Source organism: Betta splendens, chromosome 12 (assembly GCF_900634795.4).
Source record: "Betta splendens chromosome 12, fBetSpl5.4, whole genome shotgun sequence".
Lineage (NCBI taxonomy): Eukaryota > Metazoa > Chordata > Actinopteri > Anabantiformes > Osphronemidae > Betta > Betta splendens.
Window position 1 is genome coordinate 8,980,291 of NC_040892.2, and position 24,185 is coordinate 9,004,475.

The following is a 24,185-nucleotide window of genomic DNA, read 5'->3' on the forward strand; positions in this document are numbered from 1 at the left end:
TCACTTTGTGCAGTGACACAGTGTGAATCCAAAATCTGAGCTGGAAACTTCCTCCTAACCCCTGCCTGAACCGATAGCTGGTTTCTGCAACAGCAGTTATGCGGTTTATTGCATGTAGATTATGTGCAGTAGAAAGAGGACAAATGCCCATGACAATGTAAACAATTTATTGGAACAATGTACAGATTCAAGCAATGGTAACCAGTCACACCCACTAGATCATCTTACAAATATTACAAAATTACTACAGTACAATATAGATTCTTTGCATGATCCAAAATATTTGGTGGCCCCAAAAGTATTACTTTTTTAAAATTCAGCAGCTTATTAAAAAGAAAAAATAAATCAAACCATGTCTATCAAAATTATGTTTTGCTTTTTTCCTTTAGCAAAAAAAAAAAAAAAAGTCGGCGGGAGACAGTCTAATCAAGTCTGAAGGCTAAATGAGAATGGGAATACAGGGGTCCTTTGACTAGACATTCCTTAATATTGGTGGGTGCTTTACAAAATACATTTTTTAATAAAGCTTCATACAAAGTTAAACATATTTGCAGACCCTTGTTTATCTTATGTTTTAAGCTGTCAACCTATTTCTTGATTTGGTGTTACCGGTTTCTTTAAATACAGTAGATCTATTGCAAAGCACCAACAAAACCTCAAAGTATTTGCTTCAAAGCCGTTTGTACACTTCACACTAAATACTTATTCTAGTCTCAACACTTGAATAAACAATAAATGAATGTGAATTATGTGTGAATTACTATTTTCATTTTTCTGTCCACCTGCACTGCAATTTCAATCACAGCTAGCGGTTACACGCATATACTGTAACTAATATCAATTAGCGAACTGGCCCCTTTTAATACGACGGGCAAGACTTTTACTACTCTTTAGTTGCTTAGATGCGATGTATAAAAAAGGTGTACATGTTGGGGAAAATGAGGAAAATGAATAACACTGAACACAGACAACCTGAGGTTTACACATAGAAAACACATATTCAAGTAGTGAAAACACGCCTACAATGTATAGCAGCAGTCAAGTCAGAAATACAGCACAGTAATGGTGGGATGGTGTGTTTACAGACCTACACTCTTTCAGTGAAAAAAAATAAAAGAACTGTGCGCACGCAAACACACACACACACACCCCATCAAGCTATGATCACTCCATTTTCGCATGCCAGACAGCTGGAATGTGACAGACAAAATTACCTCAAAACAGAAATTGTGGCACATACAAGTATTTGCCCCTGTATTCCATGATGTACAGATCACCATTTAGTATATTATTCTCAAATTGAGGAGACCAGTTAAATATATAATAACATTTAACTAATAATCCATTTGTATTAACATATTTATTGTATTGGGCAACTATACTTTAGCAGCAATACTTTGTTAATGATCCGTATTAATACAATTATTATATTCTAGGGATCTGGCTACATTCTAAACTTTAAGCACTGTAAAGTGCATCACTAAAAAGGTTAAAATACTGCAGTTAATAAATGTAAAAAGAGTAAAATACTGCAGTTATTACTCTGGCCAGCAGAGGAAATAAAATGACTGGCTGGGCACAATTAACAACAACAAAAATGCCTTTCTACTCCTCCAACACATCATGGAATACATTCAGGCGATCTGTAACTCACATACTTCATAAAACAAAACAGCGCAAAACAACCAGAGACGAGATCATTGCTGTAGTTTCACAGTATTCAAAAGCTATACATCCAGCTATGGGGCAAACATTTAAGGAGAACACTCCAGCGAGGTTTCTACGAAGTCAAAAACATCCCAGTGTTGATGTGATAATGAGTCATGTAGAAGCCTTCAGGTGAAGCCTCCCTCCCTCCCTCCCTCCCCTGATCCCCCCTCCCACTATATGTTGGGGTGTGAGGGGCCACCAACATGCAAGAGACGAAAGCATCCAAGTATCCCACGAGACAACCACCCATAACAATACGCAGTCATCCTCAAGGTCATGCTTTTAGCACAAGAAGCCAAACAACCAAGAACAGAACTTCAGTACACGGGGGAAAAAAAACATATTCAACATTGATTTGATGGACTGCATGGTTCTGACAGTCAAAGTCACAAAGACAAGATTTGTGTCGTTTAGGTCTAAGGAACGAAGACACCGACAGGCTCACAGGACATTAACCTGTGTTCATCCTTCATTATTCTTCCACGAGGCTCAGACAATATTTGGATTGTAAGGATTGTAAGCATCTTAAGCCTTGATATGCTTGCTCATGAACATCAGTGTCACAGTCACACCACAGGACTGAACTGAGGAGTCCGACACCAATGTTACCTAAAAGCCAAGACTCGACACGTTTCACCTACACCCAGCATGTAAACCCAGTCATGCTACATTACAGCTGATTGCTGTAATTATCTGGTACAGGAAACAAAAAGTATTGTTAATAGATAAATTACAAGGTCAAAGAAGAACCTCATTACAGGGCAATGACAGCCATCAAACGCAATGCACGTCACTAAAGTTGTACAGCTTTTCACAATGATACAAGCATGCTACCTATCCCCCCAATAAGCTGCTCTTAAAACAAAGTCGTCTACTCTCCAGTGACATTTTAAATCAGCAGAGGCCCTGCTAAAATATAGGAACAGAAATAATCTATGATGCACAGCCTTGTAAAATGACACTCTCCCATAAAGGGAGCCAAAACCATACATTCTTGACTTTGAGCTATCCCTGTACGTACAGAAAACCTCAACTCCATTTATAAGAACATCTTTGATTTCACGAGCAGAATTTAGATCAGTTAAAACTAGCCATGGTCATTTTCTGCCCTTTACCAACAGAACGTAAAGAGCAAATGCTTTATAGAGTTTTGCAGTGTGTTCCACAGTTTGGCTTATTTCCTCGCAGTAGTTTCGTTGACAGAAAGTAAGTTTGGAGAATTAATTGAGAGAAGAGGGTAGTTTCCATTATTTGTGATCGTGATGTGATTATATGAATGTGCCTCATGATAAGGTTGCTCTGCCAGTCCCTTTCCCTCCTTGCCGGTGCAAAGGGGCTCGGAGCACTGCGGCTACCACCTCCCACCCACCCCGTCCACCAGGTTGGGGAGGGGGGAGTGCATCCCTTCCCTCCCCCCGGCAGGCAGACCCTTCCCCCAAGTAAAGGGTAACATGTTCCCTGGGTAAACGAGGCTCCCTATAGTCTCCCATTGTGATGACCTGTGAAGAGAATGAGACAACTCATTTAAGTATATCATTTGGATCTTTCACAATAGAAAAGTACATCAAATAGGAAACTGACCCCATTAATGAGGGACACTGCTGTAGAAACAATTAAACCCCGTAAAATGTTGCCAGCCGTTCCTTCAGAGGCATGGGGAACTGATCGGAGAAGCGCCTCCAGTTGTCCTCTCCCACTTGGTTCTTAAATCCATGAAGGATCTGAAATTAAACACCAGGAGAAATTCAGCCCTACTGAGCGCTGCCTTTTAAAATAGACTCTGTGCATGACAGCGTTAACGCGGGCAACTACTGCAGACGCTGTTACCTTGTAGAACATATCTCGGAGGTCCTCCTTTGGATTCACCCAGGAGGCGACTGCGTCACAGAAGAATATAAAATCCTGTTTCAGAGAAGAAAAACGAGGAAACATGTAAACCTCCAGTGCAGTTAACACAATGAGCATGCCACCGTCATACTGCTGGGATCTCACCTGCACTACACCTCCTGGATTCACACTGATCATAGTGCAAATTCCTCTGAACGCAGAGTCTTTCTCCTCATTGTCTCTTATATTTCGTAGAGAGGTGCACCTGACAACAGGGACGGCAGAATTTAACATCGCGTCCGAAACCAATGTGTTTCTAGCAGATTTAGACAAAGCAATAAGTGCAAAGGCCTATAAAAATAAAAAATAAAGCTTAGTTCACTCAAAATAAGTGTTTTTTAAATCAGTACTTGTGCTATAAATAACAATATATTCTACGTAGACAGAAAAAAATATTATGACCTACAGTAGTATAACAATTAACGCATGCACACAAAAGAAAAAAGAAATTACATTTAACACAACTACTCTGAGCTTTTATAACTCTACTTCTGTCTGAGTAGTGTGTTCAGAAAAACCTCATGTATAGCACCTTGAGAGTTACGTTTTGAAAGGTTGACTAGAGGAAGATTGGGGTCATTTTGGGACAGGCACATGCAGCTGGGTGACTACTAAATGAGAAAGGGTTTTAGGAAAGCCTTTTTTGCAGCAAAGACTGCATCCTTTCTCTGTTGTTGAACCAGCAGGCATGTGACAAATCTGATCCCATGCATCTTTTAGGTTGTTAGCGACAGTCAACAATGACAAAACACTAGAAATTAAACAAATCGATGTATAAATATATGAAGGTGCTACTGAGGAAAATAAAAATCACAAATAGGACCTAAAAGAAGACAGGGTTAGTCACATGGTTGGCAATGATTACAAACTGATAAAAGAAAAAACAAAAAGGAACTGAAAAGACTTCTTTTGAGAAGGATAGCGAGGAGAGGAGAGCAACAGGGCAGAACAGGAGCAACAGGAGACAGACGAGAAGATCGGAAGAAAGCAGAGAGAAGATGAATTAAATAAAAGATTGAATAATACACACCAGGGTCTTATAAACTGCTGTAGCATGGGTGCCACCTCTTGAGGACAAACGTAACCAAGACGACCAATTGTTATTGCTAAGGTAACGCAATCACGGTTACACACCACCAAACGCCAACCAAGACATGAGCAATGAGGAGGGAAGGAGAAAAATAAAGAAAAAACAAACAACTCAGAGACATAAATCAACAGAATCTGTGTATGATAATAAACAGAAGATTTCACTAGTGTTGATTATAACTGGCCCTTCAGTCATGTGGGGCAAAATGTAAAATATGACACTAAAATAAAACGTATAACACGTTTAAGGGAGAACACATTGACAGGACATTCATAGAAAAAGGAAAACAATGGCATCTGCTTTCAGAAATCACATGGAAACATAGCTTTTACAATCTCGCCTGAAACTGGTTGAATTTCCTTAGCTTGATTTCAAATGCATGTCTCACACTAGCTACTGTTCTAAAAAAAGGATTTCTCCCTTAAACTCACAAATGTTAATTTACCAGAAGAAACCAAAATGATTTTTGTTCTTTTGAAAAGAAATGACAGATTACTCATAGCCAACTACATGGAGGGAGACTAGTATCCAGCACAGCAGGTTCTTATGAGGCAGAGAGGAGGGAGGACCTAAGTTTAAAAGACACAGAACTATGCAACATTCTCATTAACAAACAGGCATTTATGAACAGTCCAATGACACATGCAGAAAGCAGATGGTATGCTCATTAGAGATAAGTTCAGTGCAGGATCAGCTGAGACACAAAAATGAAAGTGCCACCATGCACTCTCTAGGAACTCACTGCCACGCCCACCTCAACCGTGGAATTACATGGCTGTGCAGTTCAAATTTAGTCCAGTGATCAACTGGTTCTTTAAACAAAAAAAAAAGCATGTGTCATGTGGGAAAAATCAGATTATGTTCATTAAAATTATCACTTGTGTTTTCAATTTGAACATTGAAAACTTGCAACAAAAGCATTGCTTCTCAGATGAATAAACAATTAGAGAGAAGTGACATCGAGCAGTCAGTTATCATGTATCCTGCATCAAACATTGGCCATTCTTAACAACATTTAACATCTACTGGCAGATATGCATTCACATTTAAAGAACAGTAAATAAAAGCAACACATAAACTGACAGCAAACAAACAGGAACACGTCTACACAGTAGTTTGTCTTTTATTTTGGCAGGTTACACTTTCCCCATGCGTACGTCTTTGTCATATTGACTCATCTTGTCAGAATGTCCAATTCAAGAGGTAGACGCAAGAAGAAAGTGTGACCTATTTTCAGAATGCTACAGACTGGGTGCTCTACATTTAGTCAGTTTAGTGTCTCAATCACCACATTAACTAGGTCATCTAAAAGTATGTAGTCTTGTGGCAACATTTAACTATGTGAGCTGTGAACTCACCTATTTATCTAATGCACCAGCTGTGTTCTGCATATTGTGCACCCATGATATTCTACCCAAACTGATGGTGCACAGGCAGTCCACATTAATTCCAAGAATGGGCAGGTACATGCCTTGCTGGATTCAAAAAAAGAATTTCACACCGGGCTGTCACTATCCTCTTTGCTTACAGGCAATGCTGCCAAGCCACAAATCGGTAGCTCAAATGCTTTACATATTTTGGTGAAACTAGTGTAACCTGTAATGATCATGGCCTGGGAAAGAGATTCAAGGCAGCACAAGCATCCTAAAAAAGTGTGTTGCATCCTGGCTGACTGGGCCGCTGTGTGTGAGCACCTCCCTGCGTGTGTGGTGACCTGGCCGGCTGACTCAGCACTGCCACCGAGTGGTACCTGTGTTCTCCAGTAGAGTCTTTGGGGTATTGGGCCTGTTAATGATCTCCACCAGCTGGTGCAGCACCATGGCAATGTATGGCTGCATTTCAGGCCCTTTGGGCATAAAAAGAATGAGTGGTGATGCAAAACATCTGCTGGACAGGGACTGCATTTTAACTACATTCCATTGTGATAACGTAACATATTAACACGCTTACCCATTTGTATAGATATCTCCCCAATTGCCCATGTTGCATTGTTGCATACTGAAATTAATTCTGGGTTTAAATTTGTGCCAAGTATGGGCATAAAATCAGCTGGAAGGGAAAAAAATATATATATCACATTAGCAAGGAAATGGAAAGTTAACGCAGGGTTTTAAAGTTACCTATAAAGAACATACCGATGCACGCTTTGACATGCTGGAAACAAGCTTTTGTCAGATCGCCCAGTAAAGCAAAAGAACTCTGTCGCACCTCTGGCATTTTGTCCTAAATCGAGGAACAGGATACAGAAAGGCAAAAAATTAGTTACTTCACTGGATAAGTAAAATGTAATCTAGATCAACAGGTCCTCACCTGCATGCACTGGTACATGAGGGTGAGGATGTTGCTACGAGCAACCAGTTGTTCAATGGTGCCTCCTAATCCTTCAGCCAGTCCACTGAGAAGATCCAGAGCCACGATCATGAAGTCTTTATCAGGGGCCTCATACTGGTCTGGGTGCGACTGGTGAAGCTGAAGAACATAGTGAAAGCTTTAATACAAGGGAAAAACAAGGGTGTGTCTGGACAAGCTGAGGGACTTAAAGCCTCACCATGGCTTGAGCGAGCGTCTTCTGGACCAGGTTTACACAGCGTTGGTACACAGGCTCACAGTAGGGCAGAAAACCACTCTGCAGGGCAGTAGCTACTGATGACAAACACTGGGGGGGGGCATATGAAGTAGACTGTCCATCAGTGTTCTAGCCACAGAAACAGCACCAACAGACTGACTACAGGATACGAAGAAAATGAACAAGTTCAAATTAAACTCACTTCTAATAAAGGGAAGAGGTCTTTGTCTTCATCTTTCAGCTGATTCCATTTCTGGATCAGTGGAGGCATCAACATCTGAATATACTCCTAACAAACACCAAATTAAGAGTAGGCTAGTATGCAACTTATGAGTGACTGATATAATGAAAAAAAAAACACATTCAAATAAAAACGAACTAGTAGCACATGTGCACTTACCACCACTAGCACTACGACAGTAAAATGAGAAAAAATGAGTACATAGCGTGTGCTGATTTTGCATTCAGACAGAAATGTGAAGTGAAACCGAGCCCTTGTTTCAGTTCTCATACCGGTTTATTGAGGTGGTGCCCCACTGAGTCAGCGAGTGTTCCTATGGCATCATAAAGAATGAGCAAATTTTTATGCTGGTACTTGCTGAAAGCAAACACCAGCGTATCCAGGATGAACGCCAGGTATGGTACAAGCTCTGTACAAGCCTCCTCCTCTAATGTGGCAAAGGCGCTAGTTGGGAAAAAATAAAATGGGGGAGAAGGCAGAAAACATTTAACATTACGCAATGTGGAACAGTAGCCTCTCAACACTAACCAATCAGGATGCATCTCATAACTCAACAAGGAAATGCTGTGCAGGATCCTCATACATTGTAAAAATGCCATTGCTTCATCAGCACCTTCTTGCTCACCTGCAAGCAGCCTCCTGCACACGCTTGTTACTATCTAGAATACGTTTGAGCAGCTCCGTCATTAGAGGCTTCAGGTAAATGTCCGGTGGCTGGCTCACAACCCAGTGGGCATAGCGGCTTAGTGTCCAGCAAGTGATGGACCGCACCAGGGCCTTCTTATCAGACAAACACTGGATGAGATGGGGAATGAGCTCAGGTAGGTATGGGATCATTCCCTGCATGCAGCCTGGACAAAGGGATGAGAAAGCGTCAATTTAAGCAGGAAACCAACACCAATTTATTATTATTTCATTTTTCCTTCTTACCTTCAGCTATAGCCCCCAGCACAAGGATGCCAGACTCTTTAACTACCCATTCAGGATGGAAAAGCAGCTCTTTCAATAGGGGCAGGATGTGCAGCAACAGATCGTCTCTGAATACATTGGCCAATACATCCAATGCTGCCGCGGAGCACTTTCCTAGTAAGAGAAAAGCAGAGACCCATACATACAACAGAAGCATGCAGACCAAGGTAAATACCTAAGCAACAATGTCACAAGAGTACAACTAAGCAAACAATACACTAAATGAAAGCAGTAGAGACAAATGCTGGAGTAAAATGTTGAAAATTCTGCGGCACTGAACTCACGCAGGTTCCAATCAGAGATAGTGTCGTCGTCATCATCATCCAGGTCATCATCCTCGTCCTCATCGTCCTCGATCCCGTCACCCTCATGCTGCTGGGCGACCGTTCGCGAGCGGTGGAAGCGCGGTCTGATGTCCTGCTCACTGTCAGGGATGGCTTCGTCCTCCTCAATGTCACCCTGAAGACAAGTGTACATGAGACAGACATGGTTGTTGCAAATACATTTTAACACATCTTAGCTGTGACTGGACTTAAAAATAGATTATAAATATGGAGAAGCGTCATAAAATGTATAAACTTAACTGACCTCTATGCCTCCAGAATCACTCTATAAGTCATTAGCTCACATACAGGTACAAACATTACATCTGGTAAACTGACCTTGAGTAAAATAATGTCAATCTCAGAGTACTTCATCCCGTTGACAAGCACTGGAGTGAGCCTGGAGCAGAAACCAGATAGGAATATGATGAGAAGAGAGGGCAAGGATAGGTCAAAGCCCACAAGCAACCAATCACCACTGATTCCTGCTGGCGGTACGTTTAATGTGGCAGTGTTGTGACAGATGTTAGCACTAAGGTCAACAGCCAGGGCTCTTAACCGGCCATTCTGAGGTGGCGCGAAAGAATATCATCGCAGAACAAGGCCTTTACTAACTTGAAACCAAGGCTGCGATAACTCAGCACCACCTAATATCAGGACTTGGGTGTCAGTCTGTGTGTTGCGTGCGTGCATGCATGTAAAGTCTTACTGGGAGAGGTGTCCACACAGCACTTCTTTACAGACAGGCTGCTCTGCCAAAGTCAGCCAGAACTCACAGGCCTCCAAGGCGACATTTTCATCTTGGTCCTGAGTCCTCTGTAGCATATACTGCGAAGAAATTGAAATTAAAAGGGAATTTTAAATACTTCATTTACGTATCACTTACAAATCAGACAGTTTCGTTACAGTAGTAAAGTAGTTTTAGGTCTGTCCACAAGATGTCAGAATTTATCACTAATGGTAAAGCAGCCAAGATCTGATTTAGTTCTTAGCAAACTATAGGAAAAGCACAAAGCCAAAATGATCCTTTAAAATTGAACATATTATAAACATTAATCTTCAAAAACAGTACTGTAGTGTTTACTTCACTTATTTGTTGTAGACAAATACTGTATAAGCCTCAGACTTTGCAGCCTACTGAGTATTTATAGTACAGAACATGATGTTTTGTTTTGTTTTTTTTAAAACACCTTTCTAACGAGTTCAAAACTCAATCACCTCTATGATGTTATGCATGTGTGGCAGCAGACGGTCCAGTCGAACTTCCAGCAGCATCACTAGAGCTCTGCACACATTCTTTCTCACTTCCGGTTCCTCGTCTGTTGCCAGTGCAAACAGATTCTACAGAGTATTAAAACAGACAGTCAGTCTTTACACATTAAAAACTACTGCTTCACGATTAGTACAACCAACACTTGCACTACTTACTAACAATAACAATACTTTCATTTTTATATAGACCGAGACAAGAGGCTAGAGATTTTGTGGTTTGGAGCGGATGCCGAGTGGCTAAGAGGTAAACGCCAAACAGTAAGTGCAGCAGCTGGTATGTGCTAAAGCAGGAGCGGGCATCACTCAAGTCAGACTTGCCTCAATAAAAGGATCGATGTGCAGCATTAGAGCCTGTGTCCTGCTGATGATAAACTGATTGACGCAGGCGATGGCATGAGACCTGCAACACAAACACCAGAACTTGGGAGTCACACCAAAATGTTTGCCTCACATGGTGCACATTATGAATGCAGCCTTTGTTTGTTTCTTTGCTTCACTGCCACCACTGAACTTTTAAATATGAAAGGAAACATTTTCTGTTACAAAAATTAAAAAGACAATGAGACACATTTGAGTTGGTCGATGTAATGTAGTTAAAGCTTTGCAGTGCATATAAACATTTTTATTACTGAAATAATTTTATCTCTAGTGGACGATTAAATTATGAGTAATGAGTCTATTCAAGAGAAGCATAGATCACAATAAAAGGGGAATTTACAGTATCATAAACTGAATTCATACCATGAATCTAAAAAGTAGTAGCAGCAGCAGTGACAGAAATGCTAAGTAAATGTACCACATCACTGTAAGGCTATAAAAACAGAATACCTAATCTTAGGACTGCTGTGCTTGAAAAACTGCAGGAACTTGGGGATCATGATGTTTAAAGGGCGATCCAGCATGTCACTGTCCAAGATCTCAGCGGAGTCTTCACAGATCTTCTGTAGGGCTCCGAACGCTCCCTGGGAAAATACACAAAAGAAAGGACATGTGGCCTGGTAGTGTTCTATTCAGTGACATCCTTGAGCGAGACACTTCACACTAGCTCCCCGAGTTGTGCAGCTCATGTGGCAGCTTCCCAAGGGGTTGGGTCCAAAGCAGAGAACAAATTTCCCCACTGTGGGACTAATAAGGTGATATAAAGTTGACAGTTGACACAGATGAGGCTGGTTCTGGGGTAATCTTCATATGCAAGAGGATAGACTGCATATTATAGAATGGATTTTAAATTAATTTTGCATTAATTTTATCTTTGATGCATGTTCAGAATATTTTGTAGTGCATAAACATTACTTTATTTGCAGATTTTACGCAGTTCTTATGCAAATTAATCATCAATCTTTTGAAATATGTTAAGCCGACTCATTCATGCTCTTCACCTCTGATCTAGTAACCTTCAAGATGGTTGGCAAGCAGTCAACATCATCCAGACAGACACAGACAATCCTTTTACTTAATACCCTCTGTATGGTGGATGGTTAGTATGCATGCTCACAATATGCTGCAGATTTCACTGTCTCAAAAAAAAAAAAAAAAAAAAAAAAAAGAAGCAGCCTGAGGAACAAGCACAAGAAGCAGCGCAGCCCTGCCAAATGCGTTTCCATGGAAACTGTTCCCATGTCAGCATTCCTTTCAGGTGACATACGCGCAATAGTCTTGAAAAATGTGGAGGAGTCGGAAGGAATGGAAATACGATGAGGAAGGTAAGCAGACAGGAAAGGAAACCAGTAATAACGGTGAATAATTTAATTTCTACAGGTTACTCGCTGGATCTGCACAATATGCAGGAGTCATAAAATTAGCAAGATAAGAATCGGTTTCAAAACCAGCACAGCACATTCAATTCAACCTTGAGATTTAAACTGGCAACTTATTAGGACATAAAGCTACATTGAGGATGAAGTAAAAGACAAAACATGCTTCTGTGAGACTGAGGCTGAAGCACCACCATAGATTCTGGTGTAGATATAGAACACAACGTACAGAATGCAACTCAGCAGCTGGTTATGAAAGCAGAGGACACATCCTGTCACTTGACAGGGCTTTAATGAGGATTAATGATTCTCATTTGAAAAAAGCAAAAATATATATATGTAATGGCCAATTGGATGACACCTAAACATCCTCCCTGGCTTCTGGTTTCATAATAATGAAAAAGCTATAATAGTTGCTTTGCATTATTAAAATGAATAATAAATCTGATTTGGTCTCAGGATAATCTAATATACACTGAAATGCAGCTGCACTACAAAAATACATCTCATGTGACCCTCACAACTGTGCTTACGGATGTAAACACATACAGGTGCTCGTGTGCCTGCGTGTCAAAAGACAAGGTCAAAAACTGGGAGAGGCCTTTAGACATTCCACTGATGCATCTGAAGCAGATTTTCCCCTTCAGGAGGATCATAACATCCAGAATGGCAGTCATGCATATGACAGCGACAATTTAAAAAAGGTACCTCCTCCCATCTAAAAGTCGCATCTTAACAGCAGAATTGATTGGTTTTTGTGCATGATCACCTAACCTGGTGGAGCAGCATCAAACCCTGATTGTCACAGCTACGAGTCCAAACAGTACCAGGGTTCTAGTGCATAATCTAAATAAAGCCACCCATCAACACTTGGCATCCAAGACATCTGCTACGGTCTGTTTTTAGAGCATCAGTGAGGGGGACCGCGTGGTGGCACAGGGGAGTTTTCCTACTACTGCTGCTGACCTCAGACCAAAAGCAAGACGAGTCGAGTGCTGCAGGTGCAACTGCCAATATCAATATTGCTTCATCTACTCTTGCACATGTGCTGATTTGCACAGAAGATTTCCAAACTCCAACTCTATGTGCATTACGCACAGTTGCAGTTACATCAAGCCACCAGAGCAACTAGAGCTAAATGTACATCTATTGACTAATAAAGATGCTCTTAAATGGTTACAGTACAAAGCTAACAGGGGGAAAGTAAGGTCAAATGGCCTGAGGCCAACATTTATTAGTGTGATTCACTCTGGCAACTTGAAATAGATCTGAAAGTCATGGTGGCAGCAATTGTGTGGAATATTTAGAGGCTTCTACAGAAACGTTCAACGCCTGCATGAATATGTCTAAATCATCCCCAGAAGACTTAGCATTCACCCTTTTAACATTTTATAAACCAAAATATGTTTAAGCCACTTTTACCCTCATTTACCCTCCCAATTAAACATACACAATATAAAATTATATCTGAACATTTAGCATCTTACTGACACCAAGCAAAGAATGGTTTCTAAATGACTTTTTCCACAATATTACTGCTACATTACAACAAAGACTATGCTCTAACTTAAATTCAGGGGACACAAACTATAACCTCACCAACAGCAATACGGTTGTTTACTTTGCTGCCCAGTCTGATGCCGGAGGGAAACCTGCCAGACGCAGCCTTTAATCTTCATAACGGACAAATATAAGACTTAACATCTTCCACCCCAGATGCTAAGAAGCTTTCCAGCCGCCGAGCTGCTGTTCAGAAACACAGCACGTCTTGGGGGAAGTTGCTACGTTTACTCACTGTTCGGTGGTAAGCCGTGCACACGCATACTTTGATTCTCTGCAGTAAATAGCTGACCTAAATCAGGGTCTCAATGAGCTTTACCCGGCAAGAAGGCTGTGCTGCGCCAACGAAAGCCAGTTTTCTGTCATACCTCTTCCTTAAATTTCAGATAATACAGCTGGCTGAGACTCATATGGTTATTCCTGCGTATGAGTAATCCTATTAGGATATATTTCAAATGCCCTTCGAGCCAGCTAAATTTCTAGAGTAGCTGATGTCACAGGCACATGCGGCCGACAGGATATTGATTACAGGAGAGTTTATGAGAGTCTGAGTATGGGTGTGGCACCATTACACAGATCGGATCATTCTGCATCCGCTATGAGTTGCTATATTGTAATATCAGTGGCTGCTGCAACGAGGCTTTTACCATCATATCACTGCGGCAGGTGTAAGTAGCAGCTAAAACTATAAGCAACTGGAAACTAATGTTCTTTAGGAGAAATAAAAACAACTTGAATTGCATTCCTTTTGTGTGGTTATGCACTTTTCAAAAGCTACCCGGGCTGATTATATGCACCAAGTCAGAAAATTGGGTCATATGGTCTTCTGGTGGAAAAAGGACAGAGAGAACAAATGACTCAATGTTGTAATCTGCAGTTGTGCTCCAGCTGTGAGACTGCCTTTAGCTCATCTGGCCAGCCGGATGCTATCCAGATGCTGCTCTGTGACTGACCCAGCTCTCATCCTTTCCAAAACCAATGAATATACAAATGCAGAGACAAAAATGGGCTATAAAGCACACTATCACTATCAACTATAAAGCTTTTTCTCAATAACACAGCTGAAGAATTAAAATTGCTTCCCTATAAATATTATTTTTACCAATTCCACTGTATTACATTGTGTACATCTGGCTCTTTGCATCAAGTTTGTAATAAATTATATATTTGGTAGATTTCATGTCACATTCAATATATTTAGATTATGTTGGCCATGCATTTCTAGTGTTGATCCCCACCTCGCATGTGTTGTAGTCCTCTGAATCCAGCAGCAGGCAGAGCTTAGGCAGAAGCTCCGGCCAGTTTTGCAGCTCTCCCTTGGAGGCAATAGTGGTGATGAGGATACCTATTTAGGGAATAATATGCAGTTACAAAACAAAAAGTTGAGCAAAGAGTCATGCTGGTGTGACCAAATTACTAATGATGCACAGTGGGGTCGTGTATGTTTGTCCTTGGTAACTTAACATATAAAAATTCAGATGAAGAAACTGTACAGTATTCTGCAGGTTAAGCAACTAAAAATACAGTTCAACAGTACAATACCAGGATAATATTTGTTGTAGAGGTGAATAAGCAAACTAGAGCAGCCATCAACCTCCAGAGGAAATATAAACACACTTATCTTGCTTACTTATGAGCGACTGTGTCCTCATCTGTCTTTTAAAAAAAAAAAGTGAATTCAGAAGATGCAACTTACCCACAGTGGCTCGGATGAGGGGAGACGAGTCTCCAATGTTTTGGAGGCACTCGCTCTTAATAAATTCTGAAACCCCATTAGGGAAGTTCTGATAGTGGGCTTTCACATTGTTCTTCAGTATCAACCCACTCAAGGACCGAGTTGGTTCATCTTAAAGAAGAGAAGGAGAAGTGGCCAGGAACATAATCACATTTTAGCTGACCACAAATATGCTTGTAGAGCCAAGAACAACGGCGCTTTGTTCTAACAGATAGCAGAACTTAATCATCATTTTCCTTCTCAACGCCTGAATTCGGCAGAATCTGAACTAAGAAAAATGTTGCCACAGCATCCGAAAACGTATTAACACCACTAAACATTTGGGTCATCTACTGTGCAGACTGTCAAGCCAAGAGTCAAGTGGTGCCAGGAATTAGGTTTAAAATTAGAGTGACCCATATTCTGGGTGCCACATCATCTGTGGCAAAGATGCCATCAGGTCAGCCGAGTCATGGTCAGACAGACCTGTCACTGAAGACTTACATAAAAAAGACATGTTCATACTGTCCAGTAGCAGCAGATGTTCTAGGAACACTGTACAGAAATAAGACGGCGCAGCGACAGACAAGGTGCTTACCTTCCGATTTCAACTTCGTCAAAACGAATATCAAATAGTTGTTGAAGTCTGGATATTGGTTCAGCTGCTCGAGTCTCTGGGAAAAGTGGTTGAGGAGAACAAGGCGCGAACTGCACATACACGGTACATTAAAAAGAGCACAACGCCAATCAGTAACACGTCATGCCGTTATAGGCGCTCATAAATGTGTTGGGACATGACTGAATCTTGAAGGCACCCAAACAGATGGTGTATTTAGGGCTCACATCAAGGGGGTAATGAGGCAGAGTACATGGACTTACATAAGCGAGTCGATTGAGGATCAGCAAGGAAGATCGCACACACAAAAACATATGGACCTGCGGCTCATGGCAAACGGCAGGAATGTTCTCCAATGCACAAGTATGCAACGGAAAATCCTGACAGACCTGTGTGAAAGGACTTTAAACTAAGGGGAGAAGCCAGGAAAATAGGATTTTAAACTAATTTCTACACAGAAAATACTCCTAAAAGCTGCATCACAAGATAAATTGAAAAGTATTTGAATTTTTATGCTAAACTTTGTTCACGTTAGTTTAATATGCTGTTGTAAAGAATGGCTGTAGCATAAATCAGTCACATTAATCGCACTCATTACGTATGAAAACAGCTACGTCAACATATCCATTACAATACAAAGGAATCTAACCAAGCTATTGTCTCATTAAATCATTTCTGTCACTCCCCAATTTCAGACACGTCGATTAATTAAGGGTGAAATTCATATCAGTGAAGCCCATGAATACAGACACTTTGACCCGTGTTGTCACGGAACAGATTGTGGCTGGTAACGCATTACAGGGGGGGTTGATGGAGCAGCTGGTTCGACGACGCGCGGTGGGGGTGAAGCGCTAAGTAGACGGATCGAACCAACCTTTGTTTGTACAGTAGCCGTCACGACCCGCAAAGCATCCAATGTCATTCAAGCCCAGGCGTAGCATTTTAGCTAGGAGGCGACCTGTTTGGCTAACACCGCGGCTAGCTCCGAGACAACACCTGCGTACCTGCCGATTATAACGGTAACCTCCCCGGCTAGTGGCGGCTATCTTTAGCCTGTTGAGCCTCCGTGGCCGTATCAAACGGCAACGCGCGTTCGTTTCAGGCTCGGAGAAAGGATACTTGCTGGACGGATCTCTGCATGGACGTATCTGGCGACTGAGACTCTTTGAGCAGCTGTAAAATCTGTTGGAGTCCCTGCTCGTCTGGCTTCCACTGACACTCCATCTTGCGCTGCTGCTGCTGCAGATAAAGGAGAATCATTAGCCAACCCGGAGGATTTAGCACCGAACGACAGCCAGGACGTCGCGAGCGCGTCGGGTTACGTTGACTGGCCAACGGACGGCCTGGTTTTAGTCGCGATGCGGCTTTTACCTGCTTCTGGCTTAGCCAACGTAGTCGAGCGTAGCGGAGATTCTGCTGAAATGTGACCGCCTGTCTGGCTCCTCAGACATGGGCCTGGTACAGAACGTACATCCGTTTTCGCAACAAGCTGAAAAAGCTGCGGGCCATGAAGTCTCGCGTCGCATTTAACAGGCTGCCTGGTCAGCTGAGGCGCGTCCACCGGGTCCTAGCGCCAGAACCGCGAAGAAATATAAAATTGTGTTTTATTTGCAGTTGAACTAACGCCCACGCACCTAAACGGTTGAGATAAAGTCACATTGTCGGTATCTCATGTCTGATAATTTACGGCTGAGTCTGAAAACTGGATTAAAGGTGTGCGTATTCCGATGACAGCTGGAAACACCTGAACGCACCACAATGTTGCCCTCGTCAATACATTAAAATTTTATACATTCAAACACCATCCCCTAAATACATTTGTGTAACCGTGTTCTACAATATAAAAATAAAAATACTCTGTACATTGTTGACGACACAATTCAAGTATATGTTGGGACAGATGTGAATAATTATCCACCATATTTATTCTATAAGGTGCCAAACAGTGACTTTCTTATTGTTGTACTTTAGTTTTAGTCGCTAGATGGCAGCACGCGACAGAAATGAACCTGATCTACTTTATACGTCAGATGAAGAAGTTAGCTTTACTTTCAGGACGCTGCTGCCTCTTAGCTCAAAGAGCAGCAGCCAGTGGAGAAATCTGTTAGTGAAGATAGCCCAGTGTCTTTTATACTACCACGTATTGATTTCCTTTAACACTACGGTTTTATGTGTTTTGTTTCTTTTTTTCAACGTATATTGAAGGAAGTTTGAGAAGAACGGAGGACGTGCGTATCCTGAGAATTTCGACAGTCAAACCGTATCGTCTACGAGCACACAGCCTGTTAGCTTTCTGTTAAGAGAGTTATTCTCCACTCTCCGACGAAACATGAGCTTTTTATTGTGAGTCACACACTCATTGTGTCGCAAATTTATATTTTAGCTTGTTATTTAGTGCTGTATTTAGAAAATGTTATTGATGCTACACATTTAGCGTGTCTAGCTAGCGGGCTACGGCTAAGTCCTGGTATCTCCTCCGTGTTGCTAATGTGATTGCTGTGGCTTTCTTTCGATTTGCATGCGAGCTAAAGTCGACATCGTTTGCAGATTATTCGTTATATAATGGCAGTTGGTAATATGTATTTTCAAAAGAGTAACCTGCCTAACACTGCTCCAACAGTAAACATCAATTGTGAGAGGTCCACAGTCTTGGTTTGATATTTGCTGGTGTGAGCATTTTCATGCTATATGCACATTTAGCTCCCATGTAGCAGAAGTCGACAGTCAATCCCTGAGGCAATATTTTGCTAAAGTAACACGGTGGTCTGGATAATATCAGGCTGAAGCTACGTAGTACCCAGTTTGTGGTGACATAAGAGGGTGGAGGACGAACCTAAAGCTAAATGCACCACCTGGTGCGATTATGAACGTTTTAGGTCAATACAAGGAAATAGTCCGTTAAAGCACAACTAAAGAATGACAACTAAAGCAACTACAGTAGCAGTTTTTTCCTCATTCATTTTTTGAACTGATTTCGACCTGTCACACGTCGTGTACTTGAACATAAAGTAGCATCGTCCTGATAGAATTTGCATTATCGTTTGCCTCAGGAAGTAAATAAATTAGCTGCGTCTGGTTCCTGATGACTGATCAAATATCCACTTCACTTACATGATGGGCTACATTGTACTTCAATCAGTCCTCTAAAACAGGTTCATTTTGCAGTAGATTGGCATTAGCAGATTTTCTAATTGAGGGAAAACCGCTTTAGTATGTGATGTTCCATGTTGATGGCATAAATTCTTCCTTAATGGGGCAGTGAGAGAGGCAACGCTTTTCCTAATGGCCTCATTACACACAGAGGGACACTGTTCCCCCACTTTGATTCAGCCAAACAAACTACGCACAATAGACTGAACTGCTTTGTTGTCTTCTTTTTCAAACGTCCTAACTTTTTTCTTTGTTCATTTACCCAATACCCCATGAATGCGCGATTAGTCATTCTGTCTGACTACGTCCTTAGTTATCACACCATTTGTCTTCCTCTTTGAAATGTGACTCACAGCGGAAACCGCTCATCCAAGACGTTCAAGCCCAAGAAGAATATCCCAGAGGGTTCTCATCAGTACGAGCTGTTGAAACATGCAGAGGCTACACTGGGAAGTGGAAACCTGCGCATGGCGGTCATGTTGCCTGAGGGCGAGGACTTAAATGAGTGGGTCGCAGTCAACAGTAAGCAACGAGTTTACCTTCCTCACCTCTTTGGAGCAACTCTTGTTCGCATTTCTGAAGAATGAGACATTCATGTGCCGATTCACATGTTAACATTTGAGTATTTTTCTTTGTGTGCTACTGTATTTCTATGCTTGATTTGGCCCTGAAATCTTTATCAGTTTAGAGGGAACTAAGATCCTGGCATTCTCTCTAAAGACCCTGAGCAATGATGCTGGAAAAACCACTGTGAATGTTAAATAGACTTTATTGTGTGTGCGGTGAGAGCCTTGTTTACTTTACACTGAGGCAAATGTGTGTTCAGTAGAAGCTAAATTTCCTCCTGCACCAGAATGCCTTTAGTGACTGACATAATGAGCAGGTTTTATTTGAAGTCAGTTTACCGGTGCACAACACAGACTGATCAGCATTTGAATTTTGATTTGGGCTCTCTATTTACTCCAGTATCCATGTTGCATTAGTACATATTCTCTGGATTTTAAAAGACTACGCTACATAGCTCTTCAAAAATCTTGAGCTGTTTCTTTCTATCAGGAGAAAATGTAGAGTAAAACCCGAAACCAGGGTTACCTTGGCTATTCATCAGCTCTTTTAAATGAAGTGGGAGTAGTAAGACTAAGTGGTTGTCCGGGTCTTTGTCAGTGCTTTAACTGGTACAGAAAGGGAAGTTGGAAAAAATGTGCTGTGCAGCAACTTCTCCCAACACCAAGCTTAAATTACTTTATTATTATTTATTTAGTTGTTTAAATGTTTGCTTGTAGAATATAACTATAGCAAACAGAGGGTTTGCATGCAGTGAAGTGACCTCAGCCAGAATCATTTTGTATGCTTTGCAGCATATTGTAATTACCTTGTTTTTTTTGCCCTATAGTCATCAGCATGTATTCAAAGCCTATCTGGGCCTTTTAATATGCAGTATTTTGTATAACTTGAACAAAACATATGCCACATCAGCTATTCAGTATGCATTTTTTCTCTTTTTGAGCAAATAGTCAACCGTTCAAAATGGACTTCCCCAAGTGATGGAAAGCCAAAGTTGGCAGTATGCCCCTGGGAATGTGAGATAACAGTTTGTTGGTGGTCTATAGTTTGGACTATTGGGCACTTAAGGGGGAAGGGTGCATGGTGCCAACTATTTAAGCTGATAAGCAAAGTATTTGTCTTAAGTTGATTTGATTTTCCTTGTGCTTTTTTATTTTCAGCTGTGGATTTCTTCAACCAGATCAACATGCTGTATGGCACGATCACAGACTTTTGCACAGAGGAAAGCTGTCCAGTGATGTCTGCTGGTCCTAAGTAAGTTTGTTACTGCATCTGAGTTTCTAGCCTTTTGTGAAACCCGCAGGTGGAGTGGGGAATTGTTGTCAAAGTTGATCAGTAAAACTGTGCCGTTTGTATTTTCTGTAGATACGAGTACCATTGGGCCGACGGAACCAGCATTAAAAAGCCCATCAAGTGCTCTGCTCCCAAGTATATTGATTATCTCATGACCTGGGTGCAAGACCAGCTTGATGATGAAACGCTTTTTCCTTCAAAGATTGGTAGGTTTTGTGCATGTTTTTGTACCTCTCCTGTCAAAGACATCTTTTCTCATTTCTATTGGTGCCCAGCTAGAGCAGAGCAACTTAATACCTAAGGTGTGTTGGTGCATGTCCACTAATTAGGTGTGTGTCAGCAACTGTGTGAAACGCAGACATCATGAAAAATGAATGGTTGCTTAAACTAAAAATATTAAATATAGATGTAATACGTCGTATTATAACAGGAACATGAATAGTTTAGTTTGTCATTCACACACATGCCATCAGGTTCTTCAGTAGGACCGGTGTCCAAATAAACAAGTTGTTCATGAGCTTGTCCAGCCTCAGGTTGTATCTTTAATCAACTCCATGTCCCATCAGTCACCAGTTTCTGTTGAGTTACTGAGCTTTCATGTAGATCTGTCAGTTTTTTTCTGTGTTCTGCAGCAGTGTACAGAATTATGACAGCTGCACAGCATATCTGTGCTCTAGAGAACAGTAACAACACAAGTGAAGCATTGCTACCATGAGTTAATTCTGTGCTACGCTCTTGAATGTTTGCATTTCCCCTTGAATCATGTTGTGTCCTGCCTGTGAAGGCCTTTGCAAGGTTGGAGAAACCAGTGTGATGATGCAGATGTAGCATAAGAAAGTAAAGACTGAACCGCATCTGCAGTATTGAATATTATTGTTTATCGAAATAACTGAAACGTAATTTTCTTGGTCTTGAAGGCGTCCCCTTCAGGCGAAACTTCATGGCAGTGGCAAAGACCATTCTGAAGCGCCTGTTCAGGGTCTACGCCCACATCTACCACCAGCACTTTGACTCCGTCATGCAGCTACAAGAAGAGGCCCACCTCAACACGTCGTTCAAACACTTCATCTTTTTTGTTCAGGTTAAAACAATGTCTCTCACTTTTGAATATTAACTTTTATGCGTCATCCATTTATGTCGCGCTGTAATATGTGACAGTTTCACCCCCTCTGCTTTGTCTTTTTCAGGAGTTCAACCTGATTGATAGGAAAGAACTCGCCCCACTACAGGAGCTGATTGAAAAGCTGACGACTAAGGATAGATAAACGGCAATGTAAAACCGATTTTACTGGTCTTGTAGTTTTTGCACAGATCCCCGCCCCACCCTGGCTGTATGTATGCAGTATGTACTATATTTCCATTTGGGGAAATGTTTTAATAAGGCCAGGCAGAAGGAAGGGTCATAATAGGTTTAAGGCACCGGGACTAATGCTATCAGGGATTACACGTAATTTAACAAACCACCGATTCTGATATCAGAGTAAAAGATATTAGCTATATGGAAAAATCCCCAGTATTGACTCACAGCTTCCATTTAGAATAAAATAGACATTTGCTCATTAGTCTTCTATTAGACTGCACATTGATGTTGCTGGGACTGTGGCAACACAAGTCATTTTCATGCTTGTAGGTCATTGTTTCCAGCTCACCCGTGGGGGAGAAAATCATATCATGTCATCTTGCGCTGTCATATTAGGAGGAATGTGTTGTTTTCATGACCAGCGCTGACGCCAATTCATCAGCAGTAGGTAGTTATTTTCTTACATCGGAGCAGAATTTTCAGGTTGCTACTTTTATGTCTTTAATAGCCCACATGTCAATAAATAAAGAATCCTAAGTGCCTGCCATGGCTCATAATTGCCCTATATCAACCAAGATAAAGACCATGTACCACAAACACTTGCATTCCTCACCCCTCCTTTCCTGTTCTCATGCTTCTTAAGCCCTTCATAACACTCCTTTTCTACATATTTGTACTGCAAGTTGGTTAAAATGATTTTGTTAAAAATGATCCTACTCACCAAGGTTATCCTTATTTAGTTAGGAAGTGTCTTTGCCAGGTGTTTTGTGCAGCTTTTGATTGATGAATGTGTTGAAGGACATAGAAGTGAAGCTGGGGACTGAAGATGGACTCATGTTTTGCATTTGCTAGTAAACCTTTCCTTGTATACTGGTTTCCCCTAGTACTTTAAATAGAAACTGATCTTTTTAGTATATTTAAAACATTAAATTGTACATACATGGCCAGAAATGCCAACGGAGAGTTTCTTAAAGCCGCCTGGTGCTTAAAGATGCTCCAAACTGGGTTTTTGTTACATCCCGTCTCCCTGGCCGTGAAGCACTTTGGAGCGATTTCCTGACCTCTCTTGCCTGAATGTTTCTACTGCTTAGACTGTGCTTTGTCAGAAGCACCATCTTGTGACTTATCACACGTTGGTGCTTCTTTTGTATCATAGTTTGCTCTCCCCCCCTTCAACCCCCCACCCCCACCCCCCGATTGAATGTTGAATCGCTCAACCTACTCGAAACTCAGCAAAGAGGCACAAGTGAGAGTTCTCACGCTTTTGTACGGTCAGAGTCGTTTGTTGCTGTGCTGCCAACAGCAGATGCATGCGCCCCTACCCCAAAACTCAAAGTGTAGGTTCCTATGCAATAATTGCTGAAACACTAAAAGGGTTGGTTGACCAGTTGGCTCATTTATATACTTTATATCAAGTGTTCTCTTTACTTCACACTTAAATTCTGTTGTATGATGAAACCAGAAATGCTTCTTTTCCAGGTTTGCTTTAAGAAATGGTGACGTGCACATTTTATAAGGCTTTCTATCTTCAATTTCTCAGTTGTAATGCGATGACGCACATGTAAATACTGAGGCTTAGGCCTCTCCAACACTTTTCAGCGAGCATGAAGTGGTAGCTTCGGTTGAAAGAATGCATCGAGTCTTTATAGGCTGCTTTTCCTCTCCACGTTTGAATAGTTGGATATTTAAAAGAAAAAAGCTTTGTTTATTTGTTTAAATCATTGAATAGCTTTTTCCACCTCCTTGGCTAACTATTATGAATGTTACTGCTCACCAGATTTCTGAAAATGTAATGTCATCCTGAAATGAAATGCCCGTTACAGCTTATGGCCTACAGTTTTTCCTCCTTGAGTGTAATGATTAATGAGATGTTTGTACATAATGGCTTGGTAGAGGTTTTCAATGCTACTGAATTTACAAGGCAAATAAAAGTGGTCTTGACTCTTTAAATGACTTGTGTTGATCCATGCGTCCAGCCATGCACAGTGAAGAGTTGAGGATATACCAGCTGCCAGCAGGATGAGTCCTGTGAAGTCCTTTATAAAAGGCTTCCAACAATTAGAGGGACACAGTTCCTGCATGATGCCCTTTGACCTAAATCTAGATGAGTCTGCACTTTGCCGTAACATCTCACATTGTTGAGGAGCTTAGTTTTCAAATTAATGTACATTAGTTA

At 41.3% G+C, this 24,185-nt stretch overlaps 2 protein-coding genes across 7 annotated transcripts; one reads left to right on the top strand and one right to left on the bottom strand.

Moving 5' to 3' along the window:
- Positions 1 to 150: 150 nt before the first annotated feature.
- Positions 151 to 17,342, bottom strand: tnpo1 (transportin 1). Of its 5 annotated transcripts, none has more exons than XM_029169635.3 (25): positions 17,074 to 17,337; positions 16,822 to 16,938; positions 15,685 to 15,760; positions 15,069 to 15,218; positions 14,611 to 14,717; positions 10,887 to 11,020; positions 10,377 to 10,458; positions 10,005 to 10,127; positions 9,496 to 9,614; positions 9,126 to 9,186; positions 8,748 to 8,922; positions 8,425 to 8,577; positions 8,120 to 8,345; positions 7,767 to 7,938; positions 7,456 to 7,542; positions 7,236 to 7,343; positions 6,998 to 7,156; positions 6,823 to 6,910; positions 6,638 to 6,736; positions 6,438 to 6,533; positions 4,628 to 4,703; positions 3,703 to 3,802; positions 3,538 to 3,612; positions 3,292 to 3,431; positions 151 to 3,209 (listed from the first exon to the last, which is right to left on the bottom strand). In XM_029169635.3, the coding sequence occupies exons 2-24, from the start codon at positions 16,924 to 16,926 to the stop codon at positions 3,324 to 3,326; spliced, it is 2,679 nt and encodes an 892-aa protein (XP_029025468.1). In that variant the 5' UTR covers positions 16,927 to 16,938; positions 17,074 to 17,337; the 3' UTR covers positions 151 to 3,209; positions 3,292 to 3,323. The 5 variants fall into 5 exon arrangements, 3 of the variants coding, with proteins under 3 accessions (XP_029025468.1, XP_029025467.1, XP_055369574.1); XM_029169634.3 differs by having other exon boundaries at positions 16,822 to 16,941; positions 17,074 to 17,336; XR_003787816.3 differs by lacking the exons at positions 151 to 3,209; positions 3,292 to 3,431; positions 4,628 to 4,703 and having other exon boundaries at positions 16,822 to 16,941; positions 17,074 to 17,339.
- A 381-nt stretch (positions 17,343 to 17,723) lies between these two features.
- On the top strand, positions 17,724 to 23,959 carry LOC114867183 (MOB kinase activator 1B). Of its 2 annotated transcripts, XM_029169637.3 has the most exons (7): positions 17,724 to 18,045; positions 19,208 to 19,374; positions 20,367 to 20,432; positions 20,577 to 20,670; positions 20,782 to 20,915; positions 21,627 to 21,790; positions 21,897 to 23,959. In XM_029169637.3, exons 1-7 carry the CDS (start codon positions 18,032 to 18,034, stop codon positions 21,972 to 21,974), a joined length of 717 nt encoding a protein of 238 aa, XP_029025470.1. In that variant the 5' UTR covers positions 17,724 to 18,031; the 3' UTR covers positions 21,975 to 23,959. The 2 variants fall into 2 exon arrangements, with proteins under 2 accessions (XP_029025470.1, XP_029025471.1); XM_029169638.3 differs by lacking the exon at positions 20,367 to 20,432 and having other exon boundaries at positions 17,732 to 18,045.
- Positions 23,960 to 24,185: the final 226 nt, after the last annotated feature.

Excerpts from the sequence above, each read along its gene's own strand:
- tnpo1 (XM_029169635.3), bottom strand. The coding sequence starts at position 16,926 with ATGGAGTGTCAGTGGAAGCCAGACGAGCAGGGACTCCAACAGATTTTA. Across the intron at positions 7,157-7,235 it reads AGACGCTCGCTCAAGCCATG|CTTCACCAGTCGCACCCAGA; the intron begins GTGAGGCTTTAA and ends TATGTTCTTCAG. Across the intron at positions 3,432-3,537 it reads TCCGAGATATGTTCTACAAG|ATCCTTCATGGATTTAAGAA; the intron begins GTAACAGCGTCT and ends GTTTAATTTCAG.
- LOC114867183 (XM_029169637.3), top strand. Across the intron at positions 20,916-21,626 it reads GCTTTTTCCTTCAAAGATTG|GCGTCCCCTTCAGGCGAAAC; the intron begins GTAGGTTTTGTG and ends TTGGTCTTGAAG. Across the intron at positions 21,791-21,896 it reads ACTTCATCTTTTTTGTTCAG|GAGTTCAACCTGATTGATAG; the intron begins GTTAAAACAATG and ends TGTCTTTTTCAG.